We start from the raw sequence: 17301 nt of genomic DNA on the forward strand, positions 1-17301 counted from the left end.
ACATGGGTGAATATATAAGCCATTATTTTAATTAATTTTATATAATTATTAATTTTGGTTTATACCTCCACTTTTTACTTTCTGCAAAATTTAATAGACAAATGTGTAAAAATAATTATAAATCCATGTTATTGGACTGACAGTGTATACAAATGTAATTTGTAACATCAGTAACATAAAAGTAGGGGATGGAGCTGTGTAGTTTTTTTGTGGGTTGAAGTTATTAATTGAAATTAGATTGTTGTAATTTTATGATGTTATGTGTAATCTCCATGATAACCACAGAGAAAATATAGAGAGAATATACACAAACAGAAATGAGAATAACATCAAAATGCATCCGTACAAAAAAAAAAATCAACCAATGGTAGCAATAATGGAGGAAATGAGGGCAAAGAAACTATAAAACATACAGAGGACCAATAGCAAAGTAGCTGAATTAAATATTTCCTTGTCAATAGTTACTTTAAATGAAAATGAATTAAATTCTATTAAAAGGCAGAGATACGCAGAATGAATTTTTTAAAAATCCAACTCTATGCTGTTTACAAGAGACAATTTAGATCTAAAGATACAAATAGGTTGAAAATCAAAGGTGGGAAAAGCTATTCCATACAAATAGTAACCAAAAGAGAGTAGGGGTGACTATACTAATATCAGACAAAATAGACTTTAATTCAGAAACTGTTACAAGAGACACAAAGGACATTATATAATGATAAGAGGGTCCATTTACCAAGAAGACATAACAATGGTAAATATATATGCACCAAACATCAGAGTCCCAAATTATATCAAGCAAACATTAACAGAATTCAAAGGAGAATTTGACAGTTCTATAATAATAAACACTTCAGCACCCCACTTTCAATTATGGATTGAACACCACACAAATAAAATAAAGGACTTGAACAACACCATAAACCAATTGAACCCAACAGACATATAAAAGACTCCACCCAACAACAGTATATGCATTTCTCTCACATGCATGTGGATCATTCTCCAGATTAGACCAAAAACAAGTCTTACTACATTGTAAAAGTTGAAATTATATGCAGTATCTGTTCCGATCACAATTAGTGAAACTAAGGAATCAGTAACAGAAGGGAAGTGAAATGTCAAATATATGGAAAATACACATCACACTCTTAAACAACCAATGAGTCAAAGAAGAAATCTTAAGGGAAGTTAGAAAATACCTTGAGAGAATGAAAACAAAAACAACATACCAAAATTTACGGGATGTGATGAACATAACACTAAGATGGAAAATTGTAGCTGTAAAAATATACATTAAATAAGAAGAAAGATCTGATGAAAGTAACACTAAGATGGAAAATTGTAGCTGTAAAAATATACGTTAAATAAGAAGAAAGATCTCAAGTCAATAACCTAACTTTACACCTTAACAAACTAGAGAAAGAAGAGCAAATGAAAGCTAAAGCTAGCATAAATAAGGAGATAAGAGAGAAAGAATTTTAAAAATAGGCAAAATCAATGAAATCAAAAGTCAATTCCTTTACTCAACCGTAAAAAAGAACAAAATTGTCCCATTTGCAGCAACATGGATGGACCTTGAGGGAATTATGTTAAGTGAAATAAGCCAGATAGAGAAGGAAAATCTCTGTATGACTCCACTCATATGAGGAATTTAAACATGTGGACAAAGAGAACAGATTAGTGGCTACCAGGGGAAAGGTGGGGTGGGGGGTGGGCACAAAGGGTGAAGGGGTGAACCTACAATACAACTGACAGACAATAATGTACAACTGAAATTTCACAAGATTGTAACCTATCGTTAACTCAATAAAACATTTCTTTAAAAAAAGTCGATTCCTTGAAAAGGTCAACAAAATTCAGAAACCTTAGCTAGATCAGATAAGAAAAAAAGAGAGGGGCCGGCCCGGTGGCACAGTGGTTAAGTTCGCACGTTCCACTTTTCAGCGGCCCGGGGTTCACCGGTTCGGATCCCGGGTGCGGACATGGCACCACTTGGCACGCCATGCTGTGGTAGGCGTCCCACACATAAAGTAGAGGAAGATGGGCACACATGTTAGCTCAGGGCCAGGCTTCCTCAGCAAAAAGAGGAGGACTGGCAGTAGTTAGCTCAGGGCTAGTCTTCCTCAAAAAAAAAAAAAAAGAGAGAGAAGACTCAAATGACTAAAATCAGAAACCAAAGTGAGGGGAGTACTACTGATTCTATAGCAATAAAAATAAGAATATTAGCAATAGTATGCCAACAGATTGGACAACCTAGATGAAATGGACAAATTCCTAAAAACATAATCTTCTAAAACTAAATCATAAAAAAGGAAATCTAAATAAATGTATAAGTAATTTCTAGTGCCATTCTCCAATAAAAGGAGCCGAAGTTCTGTGGAGACATGGCTGATTGTAGGGCTGGGGCATGGAACATATGAGTGTGGAGGAACATAAGGAAATTCTTAAAAAATAATGATGGTGGCATATCAAAGAACAGAGAAGCCAAATGAAAGAGCCTTCAGTAGCCAAAGCTGCAACAATTTGAGCAATAAAATAACAGTGTTGTTTATAACCCAAAGTATAGAATGTCCATAAGTCCATACTGATATAAATGAGTGAATAAGTAAATAAATAAATGAGAGAGAACAGAAAAATCTCCAATACAGAAGAATTCCTAATAATATATGTACCTATTCTACGTTCAAAGAAGTGGAGCATAATTCCCCACCCCTTTAGTGGCCTGTAGTGAGGTAGTGACTTCCTTCTAAAGAGTACAATATGTACAGGGGGACAAAAGTAACTTTACAGTAGAGAACCCTGGCGTACACCAGCTCAGCCAGATGATCCTGGTTATCATGAGTGATAAGTCGTGTTGATAGCATGTACCCTTGATGAGATGGGATAAGAAGAGCAGTCACTTTACCTCTGTAGTCTCTCTACATTGTAGTCTATTTTGGGGAGAAAAACCCTGTTTTTAAACTATGAAAAAACATCAGACAAACCCAAACTGAAGGAATTTTTGCAGTGTCTTCTAAACTGTCAAGGTTATCAAAAACGAGGCAAGTCATTTAGAATCTAAAGGAGGCTAAGGAAATATGACAAGTAAATGTAATGTGATATCCTGGATGGAACTGTGGAACAGGAAAAAGAGATTAGGAGGAAAAAAAGGAAATCTGAATAAAGTATGGATTTTATTTAATAATAATGTATCAATATTATATCATTAGTTATGACAAATCTGCTAGTGATATGTTAACAGTAGAGTAAATAGGGTACAGGGTATACAAGAATTTTCTTTTCTCTCCTTGCAAATCTTCTGTGAATTTAAAACTATTCTAAAATAAAGTTTATTTAAAAAAAAAAAACCCTCAGTGCATGTGCGCAGCAGCAGAATGGAGAGGACAGAGGAAGAAAATAAATCACTGAACTTTGTGATAGAACAATAGAAGTGGTTCAGTCATTACAGAGAAGACTGAATAAAAATGAACAGAGCCTCGGGGACTATGGCTCTACAACAGAACGTCTAACATTTGTATCTCGGGAGTCTCAGAAGGAAGAGCCTGCAGCTTGAAGAGGCTGGGCAAACTCCACGTAGGATAACACCAAAGGAATCCAAGCCAGAACTCCATGACTTTCAAACTTAGGAAAACTAAAGACAAGAAAAATATTAAAGGCAATGAGAGAAAAATGATACCTTGTAAGGGAAAAACAATTTGAATGTATTTATGAAATGAATTTATTGTAGACAGCATATAGTTGGGTCCTTTTTTTTTTTAAATCCATGGATCAGTGTTCTGTAAATGGGAATTAGGTCATATTGGTTAATAGTATTGTTCAAGTCTTCTATACCCTTACTTATTTTTCATCTACTTTTTCTATCAGTTATTGAGAAGATTCAGTTACCGTCCAGCTGTAATTGTGGATTTGGTTATTTCGGCTTTATCAGGATTTACTTCATATATTTTGAGGTAGTGTTATAAGATGGAAAAATGTTTAGGATTGTTTTGTCCTCTTGATGAATTATTCCCTTTATCATTGTGTAGCATTTCTCTTTATCCCAGGTGATATTTTTTCTTTTGAATTTTATTTTGATATTAATATAGTCACTCAGACTTTCCTTTTATTATGTCTGCATGATATCTTTTTTGTTCCTTTTACTTATAACTTATCTGTGTCTTTATATTTCAAGTGGATTTCTTGTAGACATCATATATTTGGGTCTAGCTTTTATATCCAATATGTTAATCTATGCCCTTTAATTGCAGTGATTAGACCATTTGTGTTTAATGTTATTATTGATGTGGTTGTGTTTAAATGTACCATATGGCTATTTGTTAATTGTTTTTCCAATCTGTTTTTCCCTTTTTATTACTTTTGCTGCTTTCTTTGGATTAATTATGTATTTTTAATGATTCCATTACATCTATATTAGTGATTTATTAGCTGTGCCTCTTTTCTGTGGTTATGTGGTGGTTTTAGCATTTACGATGTAGGTCTTCAACTTATCACAAATTATTACTTCATATGTATTACAAGAATCTTATAATAATTTTCCATTTTTTGCCTTCCATCCTTGGTGGTATTGTTCAATTGTTATTGTTTTAAAAGATAATTTACCTTTCTTGAAAAAAGAGTTCAGAAAATGAGAAAACTATTTTATCTTTATCCTCATGTTTCCAAATTGTGGTACTCTTTATTTCTATGTACAGTCATGCATTACTTAATGACAGGGATACATTCTGAGAAATGCTTCATTGGTGATTTTGTCACTATGCAAACATCATAGAGTACACTTACACAAACCTAGATGATATAGCCTACTACACACCTAGGCTATATGGTATAGCCTATTGCTCCTAGGCTACAAACCTGTACAGCATGTTACTGTACTGAATACTGTAGGCAGTTGTAACACAATGGTAAGTATTTTTGTATTTAAACATATCTAAACATAGAAAAGGTAAAGTAAAAAATATGGTATAAAAGATAATAAATGGTACCCCTGTATAGGGCACTTATTTGAAGGGGGCTTGCACTGGGTGAGTCAGTGAGTGGTGAATGAATGGGAAGGCCTGGGACATTACTGTACACTACTCTAGACTTTATAAACACTGTACACTTCAGCTACACTAAATTTGTTAGAAAAATTTTTTTCTTCAGTAACAAATTAACCTTACTGTAACTTTTTTGCTTTATAAACGTTTTAATTTTTTTAACTCTTGAGGTGACACTGCTTAAAACACAAATACGTTGTACAGCTGTACAAAATATTTTCTTTATTCTATAAACTTTTCTCTATTTTTAAATTCTTTTCTTATTTTGTAAACTTTTTTGTTAAAAACTAAGACACAAACACACACATTAGCCTAGGCCTACACAGGATCAGGATGATCAAAATCACTCTCTTCCACCTCCACATCTTGTTCCATTGGGAGGTCTTTAGGGGTAATACTACGCATGGAGCTGTCATCTCCTGATACCAATGCCTTCTTCTGGAACACCTCCTGAAGGATCTGCCTGAGGCTCTTCTTGAAGAGGTGTCAGTCTTTTCAGAAATATGCCCACGGTGGTTTGCTTGGTTTCTTTTTGTTTTTGTTTTTGTTTTTCATTATAGATTTGCTTGTAAGCAAATAATGCACCATGAACATTCCTCTCTATTAATGAAAACGTTTTGGTGTTGAGTCTGTTTTCAGGCTTTTTAAGGGGCTTGTTGAGGTTTGCAAAAGCTTCTGCTAAACCCAGTTTGTGAGTTTTCTTGGGGGTTCTTTTTCTTCTGCAGTTTCCTTTTCTCTTGCCTCTTCTTCAGCTATGCATTCCTGTTCCGGTAATTCCTCATTAGTCAGTTCCTTGGGAAGCACCTCTGGGAGCTCCTCAGTGTCATCCTCATCCACGCCCAGGTTAAAGCTGTTTGCCATCTCTACCACAGCCTTATTGGTTTTTGCAACCTCCTCATCCTTGGCATATACTTTTTTTTTTTAAAGATTGGCACCTGGGCTAACAACTGTTGCCAATCTTCCTTTTTTTTTAAGGATTGACACCTGGGCTAACAACTATTGCCAATCTTTTTTTTTTTTTTCTGCTTTATCTCCCCAAACCGCCCCCCCCCGCCCCCCTCCCCCCCGTACACAGTTGTATATCTTAGTTGCAGGTCCTTCTAGTTGTGGGATGTGGGACGCCGCCTCAGCGTGGCCTGACGAGCGGTGCCATGTCCGCGCCCAGGATCCGAACCCTGGGCCGCCACAGCGGAGCACACGAACTTAACCACTTGGCCACAGAGCCGGCCCCTGGCATATACTTTAAAGTCACGGACACCCCTCTGAGTGCTCCTTCCAGATGCCATTCATACACTCCTTGGCGAAATCATCCCAAGCCTAAACAAGGTTCTGGATGCAGTCATAGATGTTGTAATCCTTCCAGAATTGTATCAGTGTCTTCCTCAGTTGCAACAATAGCCTGTGCAAAGGTCTTGCTCTAGTAGTAGCCTTAAAAGCTGCTATAACTCCTTGATCCATTGGGTGGATCAAAGAGATGGTATTTGGAGGGAGAAACACCTCTTTGATATTGGGATGAAGATCACCAGTAGAAAGATGTCTGGGAGCATTATCAACAATAAGCAAAATCTTGAAAGGTATGTTATTCTCCAGACAGTACTTCTCCATTTTGCTGGCATGGCAATTCAGGAGGACATCTTGGAAGAGACGTTGGGTCATCAGTGACTTCTTACTGTTCCTTTAGTACACTGGCAGTGTGTGCTTACTGATATGCTTGCAGGCCCTGGGGTTCCCACTGTGCCAGATCACAAAAGGTTCCAATTGTAGCCTTCAGCATTGCCTCCCAAGCAAGACTGTTATCCTGTCCTTAAAAGCTTTGAAAACCTGGGAGTTATGTGGCCTACTTATGGATGAAAGTCCTTTCAGGCATCTGTTTCCAGAATAGGGAGGTTTCATCTATATTGAATATTTGCTCTGGGAAATAATTTTCTTCCACAATCAGCTTATCTAGAGTTCCTAAAAAATTCTTTCACTCCCTGCACATCAGCACTCACAGACTCGTCTCTCACTTCCACATTATATAATGAATAACGATTCTTGAATTGTTTAAACCACCCAGAGCTAACAGTAAATTCAACATCGTAGTCGAATCCTACCCTTTCTTTCAACATTGCAAACAAACTTTTTGCTTTGGTGTAATTGTCACAGTGTTGCAAGGGATACACTTCTGTGTCTGGGCTTCAATCCAGGTCATTAGAAGTTTCTCCATGTCCGATATAGACCTGTCTCGCAATTTTGTTGGTGTCCTTGCCTTAAATGAAGTAGATCCATTAACAGCTTCCGTCACTTTGTTTTTGTTCTTCGAGATTGTAGCTATGTTGGAATGGGACATGCCTGACTGGCAAGCAATTAACCATCACTGATTTTCCACCTTCATAGTCCTTAGTCACTTTTAATTTTGTTTCCTGGTCAGTCGCTTGATGTGGCATCTTACTGGCAACATTAGCAGTGGATTTTGTACCCTTAGGGGCCATGTGAACAAAACAATGTGAGAATAAATCAAGCACAAGAGAAAATTATGCAATCAAGAGACACAGTAAACATGAGATGTATGAGGCTGCCATCGGCATGACACAGCATGCTGTTTTACAGTATTCCTTTTTTTATATGTAGAAAGAGTATGCTCTAAAATGATGAAAATAATAGTATAATAAATACATAAGCCAGTAACATAGTCGTTTATTATTATCAAGTATAATGTACTGTACATAATTGTATGTGCCATACTTTTATACAACTGGCATTGCAGTAGGTTTGAGTAATGCATTGTGCTTTGGCATTACAACGGCTGTGACGTCACTAGGCTATAGGAATTTTTCAGCTCCATTATAATCTTATGGGACCACCATTGTATATGCGGTCCATTGTGAACCAAAATATCATCATGCAGTGCATAACTGTTTAAATCCAAATTTCCACCTGATAGCATTTTTCTTCTGTCTGAAGAATTTCTCCTGTAATATATGTCATTGGGAGATAAATTCTTTCAGCTTTTATTTATCTGAAAATGTCTTATATTTGCTAAGTATAGAATTCTAGGTAGATTTTTTTTTCTTTCAGTACTTTAAAATTTCACTTTGGTGTCTTCTGGCTTACATAATTCTGACAAGAAGTAGCATTCATTCTTATCTTCATCCCTCTGTACATATTTCGTCTTTCTCTGGACTTAAGATTTTCCCTTTATCAGGGGTTTTCAGCAATTTGATTTTAAGGTACCTTGGTATGATTTTCTTCTTGTTTCTCCTCCTTGGCATTAATTTAGCTTCTTGGATCTGAGAGTTTATACACTTCATCAAAATTTGAACATTTGCCCATTATTTCTTCAAATTTTTTATCGTCCTTTTTTTCTTCTAAAGTGCTAATTACACATATGTTTGACTGCTTGATCTTATCACACAGGTCACAGATAACTGTTTATTATTTTCCAGTCTTTATTCACTGTGGGTTTCTTATTACATGGTTTTCATTGCTATGCCTTAAAGTCGTTAATCTGTCTTATGTATTTATTCTTCTTTATGTGATATCTATACTCTTAATAATCCTATCTAGTGTTTTCTTGCTTGTTGTTTGGTTGATTTGTTTTCTTATTTCAGTTACTTTTCGTATTTAGAATTTCAGTTTGGAACTTTTTAAATAAATTCCCTTTTTCTTCTCATCATGTTAATATTTTTCTTTCTCTTCTTGAACATATGGCATTTATTCACTGTTTTAATGGCCTTGATTATTAGCTTTATCGTATGTGTCATTTCTTATTCTGTTGCTACTGATTGATTTTTCTTTGACAAGGGTCGTGTATCCCTGCTTCTGTTCATAACTAGTAATTTTTTATTGGGTGTTGTATGTTATGAGTTTTATATTTTAGCTACTAGTTTTGTTATATTATTTTAAATCTTTTGGGGCCTTTTCTGGGATGTCGTTCAGTTATTTGGAATTAATTTAATCCTTTCAAGTATTGCTTTAAGGTTTGTTATGCTGGATTCAGAGCTGACTTTGGTCTAGGACTAAAATTTGTCTCCTCTACTCAGAAATAATTACCCTTCTGGTTACTCTACTCAATTGGCCATGAATTATGAGATTTTTCTACCCTGACTGGTGAGAACAGAAACCTCCTACCTCTGTGTGTGCTTTGGTGATTTTTCAGCCTATTCTTTCTCACTGGTCCTTTCTCTACACAGTTATACAAGTTAGTACTTAGGAGACCCTTGTGCAGATCCCCAAGACACTGTATCAGTACAACTCTTTCTTCTCTGGTATTTTATCCTACAAATTCTAGTTGCCATGGCTTCCTTAAAATCTAGTTTTGTTGCCTCAACTTACTGAGTCAGCCAGGTAAGCACTCTGTTTTGGTGCTCTCTTTTTGTGCTATGGGTTGGAAACTCAGCAGTACGCTGTGATAATCATAGTCCTCACTTCATTTGTTTCCGTATTCTCAGGTATCCCTGTCTGCACTGCCTGTTGTCTAAAGTCTAAAAACCATTTCATGTAGTATGTATGGTTTTTTAGATGTCTGATATGGAGGGGTAATCAATTCCTTTTACTCCATTATGGAAAGACTTGGAAGTCCTTATGCAATCTCTTATTTGAAACACATTGACCATTTTAGAATTTAATGTTATTTAGGCTTCTGATTCAAGGGTTTAAGGAGACTGATTCTTTAAATTATAGGAAAATGTTTTTTATTGTCAATTCCTCCTAAAAAAGTTCTGGTGAGCACCCTCAATGTGCTGCTCCTGAAGCTATGCCTTCCTTCACATTGAGAAACAGTAAAACCTATGCAGTTAACTCAAATGCTAAATTATTTCCCATTTATAGGGTACTGCTTTACGAAACCAGAACTGATCTTCACATTGGAACAAGGAGATGATCCATGGTTATTAAAGAAAGAACTTCTAAGCAGAAGCTCCCCAGGTGAGTTGCTGAATACTGACAGAAGATGTCCAAGAAAATTAGATCCAAAGTGAATGGCTACAAGTGAGCAATTTGAAGTATTTTTTCAGCACTCTCCTTTTAGAGACCTTTACATTTGAAATTTTAGAAATAATAGTAAAATGTGGAATAGGGACAGCTAACAAAAGGAATGAATTGTAAGCATGTTGATAGTCTCATCTTTAACAGATAGGAGCTAAGTATACCATGTGCAGCTGAAAAATTAAGTAATGGATGTATACTTAACAGTAAACAGGTAAAAACTAAGAAAGGTTTTTAAAGCAGATAAATCCACTGAAGCCATCTTCCGTTGGTTTTTGTTATCTGCTTAGTGCCATAATCCTTTTTGAATTTATCCCATTCTCTACTTTTTCTCTTCACTGGATCCAACTCTCTTCAATGTATCCTCTATTTTCAATTATTCCTTTCCTTTATATCTTCTTCTTTAACCAATTTTGAAAATTATACATCTTGAAGATGCCAAATATCTATGTATATTCATTTTTCTCTTCCACTACAAAAAGTTTTATTGACAACAAAAAAGAGAGAATACACACTTGGAATTACTTTATTGTTGGGGAACTGAGCCAAAAACCAAGGAGTCACACACATAGTAGGGCAGATGTCTTTAAGTCCCATTCCATAAGAAACGTGTTAAATATCATGAAATATTTGTAATTTTCTCATTTTTAGAAGAATCCCAACCTGAGGATCTCTCAGAGAAGAGCCTAGAAAACCAAGGCAAACATTTGTGGCAAGTTTTATTCACCAACAAATCATTGACTACAGAGCAAGAAATTTCAAGAAAACCATGCAATCTGGACATAAACATTTTTCCTGCAAGAACAATGCCCTGTAAATTTGACACTACAAGGCCTGCTTACTTGCATCTCAGCTCATTGGCCCCACACTGTCAGTATTCAAGAAAGAAGGTTCATGAGCTTAATGTATGTGAGAAATGGCTTCTCAGTATTAAGGATGGCAGAGCTAATACTGGAGAGAAATCTTTTGTTTATAGTAAAAATGTGAAACCCTTTGGTCATAAAGAGGAAGTTAGTCAGCACCAGACAATTCAGACTTTGCAGAAAGCTTTTGAATATAATGAATATGAAAAAGCTTTCCTTGAAAAGACTGCCCTCATGACATCTAAGAGTACCCACTCAAAAGTGAAACACAAATTTGGGGAAAAGCAATGTGATAAATCAACCCTTATAGTCTCGCCTAACAGTCCTCCAGAGGAGAAGAGTCACTGTGAGTTTAATGAATTCCATCAATGTACTGAAAACAGAAATAATTTCAGTAGGCTCACTCAAAGAGCTGACATAGAAGGGAAATCTTTCAGCCAAAAATCACACATTAGAGAACATCAGAAAATTCATATAGCGGTAAAACCTTTTGAATATGGAAAGAATTTCAGCCATAATTCAGCCCTCCCAGTGCATCAGAGAACTCATACAACAGACAAATCCTCTGATCTTGACACATGTACAGAGACATTGGGTTACCAGTCAACTTTTAATATACATCAGAGAACTCACATAATGGTGAAATCCTATGAGTGTAATGAATGTGGAAGATCCTGCTGTATGAATTTACACCTGATTCAGCCTCAGAAAAGTCACACAGGAGAGAAACCGCATGAATGTCATGAATGTGGAAAAGCTTTCAGTGAGAAGTCACGCCTAAGGAAACATCAGAGAACTCACACAGGAGAGAAACCCTATAAATGTGATGGCTGTGAGAAAGCTTTCAGTGCAAAGTCAGGCCTAAGAATACATCAGAGAACTCACACAGGGGAGAAACCCTTTGAATGTAATGAATGTGGGAAATCTTTCAACTATAAGTCAATCCTAATAGTACATCAGAGAACTCACACAGGGGAGAAACCCTTTGAATGTAATGAATGTGGAAAATCTTTCAGCCACATGTCAGGCCTAAGGAATCATTGGAGAACTCACACAGGGGAAAGACCATATAAATGTGATGAATGTGGGAAGGCTTTCAAACTGAAGTCTGGTCTAAGAAAACATCATCGAACTCACACAGGGGAGAAGCCCTATAAATGTAATCAATGTGGAAAAGCTTTCGGTCAGAAATCACAACTCAGAGGACATCATAGAATTCACACAGGGGAGAAACCTTATAAATGTAGTCATTGTGGGGAAGCTTTCAGCCAGAAATCAAACCTCAGAGTACATCACAGAACTCACACTGGGGAGAAACCCTATAAATGTGATGAGTGTGGAAAAACTTTCAGGCAGAAATCAAATCTCAGAGGACATCAGAGGACTCACACAGGGGAGAAACCTTATGAGTGTAATGAATGTGGAAAAGCTTTTAGTGAGAAGTCAGTCCTAAGAAAACATCAAAGAACTCACACAGGAGAGAAACCCTATAATTGTAATCACTGTGGAGAAGCTTTCAGCCAGAAGTCAAATCTCAGAGTACATCAGAGAACTCACACAGGGGAGAAACCCCACAAATGTGATAAATGTGGGAAAACTTTCAGCCAGAAATCAAGCCTTAGAGAACATCAGAAAGCCCACACAGGGAATTAAACATATGAATGTAAAGAATATGGAAAAACTCTGAGCTGGAAATCAAATCTTACGATACAAAAGAGAATACTTATAGGAGGGAAACCCCTATGAATATAGTGAACACTTGGAAGTTCCTCTGCAAGATACCAACCTTCACTAAACACAACTTACACAGGAGAAAAATTCTTGGAACGTATTTTATATGGGCTGTCTTTCATCCAGAGTACAATCCTCATTGTTAATCAGAGAACTCATGCAGCAAAGAAATTCTATAAAGATAATGAATATGAGAAATACTCTGTGCACTCAATCTGCAGAAAACTCACCCTGCAGAAAAGCTCTGGGAATGTAATAAAAATGTGAAAACTTGTACCAGCAGTCAAAACTCATTCATGATTGAAATCACACAATGAGAAAACTGAGAATATAATGAGTGTATGATAACTTTCAGCCAAAACCCAGCTTTCTCAGTACAGCAGAAAATACATAGAGGGTAGAGACCTCATAGTTCAACACAGACAAGGAATGTACAAGAGGTAATGGATGTGGGGAATCCTTCTATAAGTCAGCCCTCAATTTGACTTAGACTGGGGTAGTACCCGTATGTCATATAATGACCATTAATTGTTCACCAGTAACCCATTTTCTCTTCTCCCTCATGCTACACCTAGTCCAAATTTCTCAACCACTCTGTCATCCAAATGGGGTCATGTTAGTAACCTCTAGCTAGTGGAATGTGAGGGTCAATGACAAGTCTCATTAAATACATCCCTCAAATTCTCAATGTTTTCTTCTGTCCCTTATCAGAATGGAGTGGAGATTACCCCCAGTTGAAACCATGGGGCTCATGCATTGAAGATGGGAGAGTATGAGATGTGAGGAAACAGGGTCAAAGAGTGACCATGGGATGGAGTTTTCTCCTCCATGTACACAGACTTTTTGCAGTGAGGAAATAAACTTTTTCTTTCCTGAGCTTCTACAGGTTTGGGTATACTTAATACTGACATATAGTCACCAGCCCTCAGTTAACAAAGCGTATGAATATGATTTCTGTGGACATCTGAACTCAGTATATATGGGAAACATCACTCAGAAGAATCCCCTGACATCCTGAATCACCACAGTTCTTATCCACAACTGTTCCTCATCAGTCACGTAAATAATCAGGGAAAGAAATTCAATATTTCAACATATGTAGGAAATCCTTTATCAAAAAATGATGTCTCATTCAATATCTGATAATTGAGTTGTGAATGTGTGAAAGTTTTCAAGTCATCAAACTTTAATATCTCTCAGTGTGTTACAGGGGGAAAATCTGTCAATTTGAGAAAGGTAAGTAATAGCCTTTACCTAGAAATTGTTATGTCAAAGCTATTGTTTCATATGTATTAAAACATTTAATGAAATATAACCATATTGATTCATAGACATTCACTAGGTGAAGCAGCTTTAAAAGAACAAGAAATAAATTCCATAAACTGAACAGCATTGAATGTATGTGAATATTTTCTGAGTTCTCTGTTGTTTATCTGTGTATGTATTTGTGCATGCCACTTAACAGTTATTTGTTTTATATGTGTACTGGAACTCAACATCATTGTAATAGAATTATGTACCCCTTGCTTAGTAACTATTCTGACATCAGCTACATTTTGCCACATGTGTGTGAATAACAAATAAACCTTTTACAGGAACTATCTGAAAATTCAGAATCCCACGCTACATTTCCTTTCTCCTGCTGCCTTCTGACCTGTGCATATAGGAAAGGCCATTGTTACTAAACTGTCTCCTTTCAAAGAAGCCAAACAAGGTTTTCTCTGTACTGTTGTATTCTCTCAGGGTCACCAGTACATTTAAACATATACATTTAAGCATATATGCCCCCACACAAATATCTCTCTTTCTCCTCCTCCTCCTCCTCCTCCCCCTCTCTGTCTTCAGTGATAACTGGTTCTTTCCTCAGCAGTGTCAAGTATACTGATGAGCCCTTTGAAGGCATTCTTCACTTACGGTACTGTGTTTTTTATTTCTAGTGTTTAAAGTTTATTGTACTTTCCATTTCTCTCTGAAATAACCTATCTGGTCTTGCATGTTGTTTAGCTTCTCCATTAGAGTCATTTTATATGGTGTTTGGTATTCTCTGTCTCAGTTAGCAACTGCCTGGGCTCTTGTTTCTCCCTGCAGCCACCTAGCTCTCCAGACTTTGGGTTAGTTTTTGCTGTGTGATCTCAGATATCTGATATGTTCAAGAAAAGTTGTTAATGTAAAGTCTGCCCAGCTGTTTTCTTGTTTTATGGATAGGAGCAATGTTCTTTCCTGCTCTCTGCTTATCTGAGCTATAACTGAAAATTGTCAGTGGATTTTTGACAAATGTTTCAGGGTAATTTGATGGGGAAAGGATGACTATTTTCAAAAATGGTGATAAAATAACTGGATATTCATATATTTTAAATGCACACTGATGTTTACACCATAATTACACATTTCTTCAAAATAAATCATAGATCCAAACAAAATAGCTAACAGTACAAAATTCATTAGAAAACAGAAGAAACTAGTTGTACTTTGAGACACTGAGATTTTTTGAGATGTAACACAAAAAAGTTTGAAATGTTAGAGCAAAAAAGATGAGTTGGAGTTTATTAAAATTTAAAGTGTCTCCTTTTCAAGACTTTATTAAGGAAAAAAGAAAAGCAAAGATTACAGAAAATGAATATTGGGAGAAATAGAATTATAGACAAAAATAGAAGTAGAATTATCTCACAAAGACTTGCATCCACAATATGTAAAGAATATTCATAATGCAATAATAATACAAGCATCCAGTTAAAATGGTCAAAACAGGCATTTCATTAAAGGAGATATATGTAGGCGGTCAGTAAGTACTAGAAAAGATGTCCAAAGCTTTAGTCCTCAAGGAAGTGCAAATTAGAACTATAATATGATAGCATTACAAATCCATTTGGTAGTTCCTTATAAAGGTAATGATACCTTACCTACAACCAGCAATTTCAGTTCTAAATATTTACCTCCCAGAGAAACATAAAGAATTTTTAAATAATTTTTTTAAAGAACTGTACCAAAATTCATAATAGCCCCAAATTAGAAAGAACCAAAATGTCCATCAACAGATAAGTGTATAAACAGAAATATTTCCTTACAGTGGAATACCACTCAGCAATAAAAAGAAAGGAACTACTGATGCGTATAACAACATTGATAAATCTCAGTAAGATTCGGCTGGGAAAAGAAGCCAAGAAAATAGAGCTGTATAATTCCATTTTTATGAAATTCTAGAAAAGACATCTAATCTAGAGGGATAGGAATCAGACCATTGTTTGCCTAGGAGTGGGGGTGAGGATTAACTGCATAGGGGAACTAGGGACTGTTTTAGCGTGATGGATTGTTCTGTATCTAGATTGTGATAGTGTTTACAAAGATGTAACTCATCAAAATGAGTTGTGAAAATGTACCAAAAATGTGTACACTTTTATTACACCTCAATACAGTTGATTTTAAAAATTATAGAAGTTAATTTTGGATCCCCCATGTATTATGAGACTCAGCATTTGCCAAGTGGCTTCCTGACTTTACTACTTGGGTGTTTATTCCCTTCCCCCTACCCATAAGGCTATGTGACCTTGGGCAAGTCAATTCTTTATGTTCCTTAGTTTCCTCATGTGTGAAAGATGCATAATAATGATAATTACCTACAGTCCTTTTGGGAGGCATTTTCTAAGTTAATCTATGTCAGTCACTTAAAACAATGCCTGGCACAGAGTAAGTAAGCAATAAATAGATATCATTATTTTACTAGTATTATTAAAAATCAAAATAAAGGTCTGTGTTCCTTAAAAGAGCTTGAAGCAAGATTATAGTTCATAATAAAACAGGAATGAATTAGGCCTAAAGGAGGTGCAGCCTTGATGTGATAGGTGGGAATTCCTCACCCTATGGTGGCACCAATTATACTAACTATCTGATGACACTATTTCTGAAAGTTTTGAAGCCTCAGGCCCTATTGTCTGGCTGACGTGACTTAGCCCAAAACATTTTCTAATTATCCAGTTCCTGGGAAATTGCTTTTCGACAAAGGCAGAAAAAGCCCTCCGTGACTCTTCACTGTCCTCCCTCCCCCCAGAGATTCTCTCTGATGGAAGCTTTTAGAAGCCAAAACTAAGCTGAAGTATTGTCACTTGGGTTCTCTGCTACAGTTCAGGGTAGCGTGTATACACACCAGATGTATAAACATTCTGGAGAGAAGCCACACTTCAGGATAGAGCTAACAACATACACACATACAACCTTTAACTTTGGCAGCATATAATGCCAGTGCTGCCCTAAGTTCTGTTTCCCTGTTATACTGGAAGTGATTTCAGGCGTGACCCGTGGTGCCTCTTACACAGGAACTGCATCCTGAGTTCTCCTTTGTAATGGAATCACATCATGGTGAACTCTTAAGAAAAGAGGACTCAGAGATTGGCAGCTGATTTGGCCCTAATCGTGGGCAAAAGGCATGAGGTTTTACATTCTTCACCACAGGTGTATCAGGACCTGAAAAAAAAAACCGTTTCAAGTAATAGAGAGTCACCTACCAATGTGTAGAGTTCATAGGGGCAGGACTTGGGCCAGAGTTTGAAACTCATCTTGGTTACTGGAGAATGTTGATAAGGACCTGGAGGGGAGATTGAGCTGACTTCTCAGAGGCCCTTCCATATCTCCAAGGGAAGCACTCATCAGTGGTATGGGCATGACTATACCTGTAAGTGCTTCAGCAGCAGATGAGGTGAAATCCAATG

The 17301-nt window shown here is 36.4% G+C and overlaps 1 protein-coding gene across 7 annotated transcripts in view; it reads left to right on the top strand.

The window, feature by feature from the left end:
* ZNF782 (zinc finger protein 782) overlaps nt 1–14207 on the top strand; it is a 64914-nt gene extending 50707 nt beyond the window's left edge. For all 7 annotated transcript variants that reach the window (XM_070589841.1, XM_070589838.1, XM_070589842.1 and 4 more), the window contains 2 exons: nt 9849–9944; nt 10656–14207. In XM_070589841.1, the coding sequence (XP_070445942.1) occupies nt 9849–9944; nt 10656–12520 (1961 nt within the window). In that variant the 3' untranslated portion in view covers nt 12521–14207. The remainder of the gene's footprint in view (nt 1–9848; nt 9945–10655) is intronic.
* The last annotated feature ends 3094 nt before the right edge of the window (nt 14208–17301 follow it).

Source organism: Equus przewalskii, chromosome 22 (assembly GCF_037783145.1).
Source record: "Equus przewalskii isolate Varuska chromosome 22, EquPr2, whole genome shotgun sequence".
In the NCBI taxonomy this organism is placed as follows: Eukaryota; Metazoa; Chordata; class Mammalia; order Perissodactyla; family Equidae; genus Equus; species Equus przewalskii.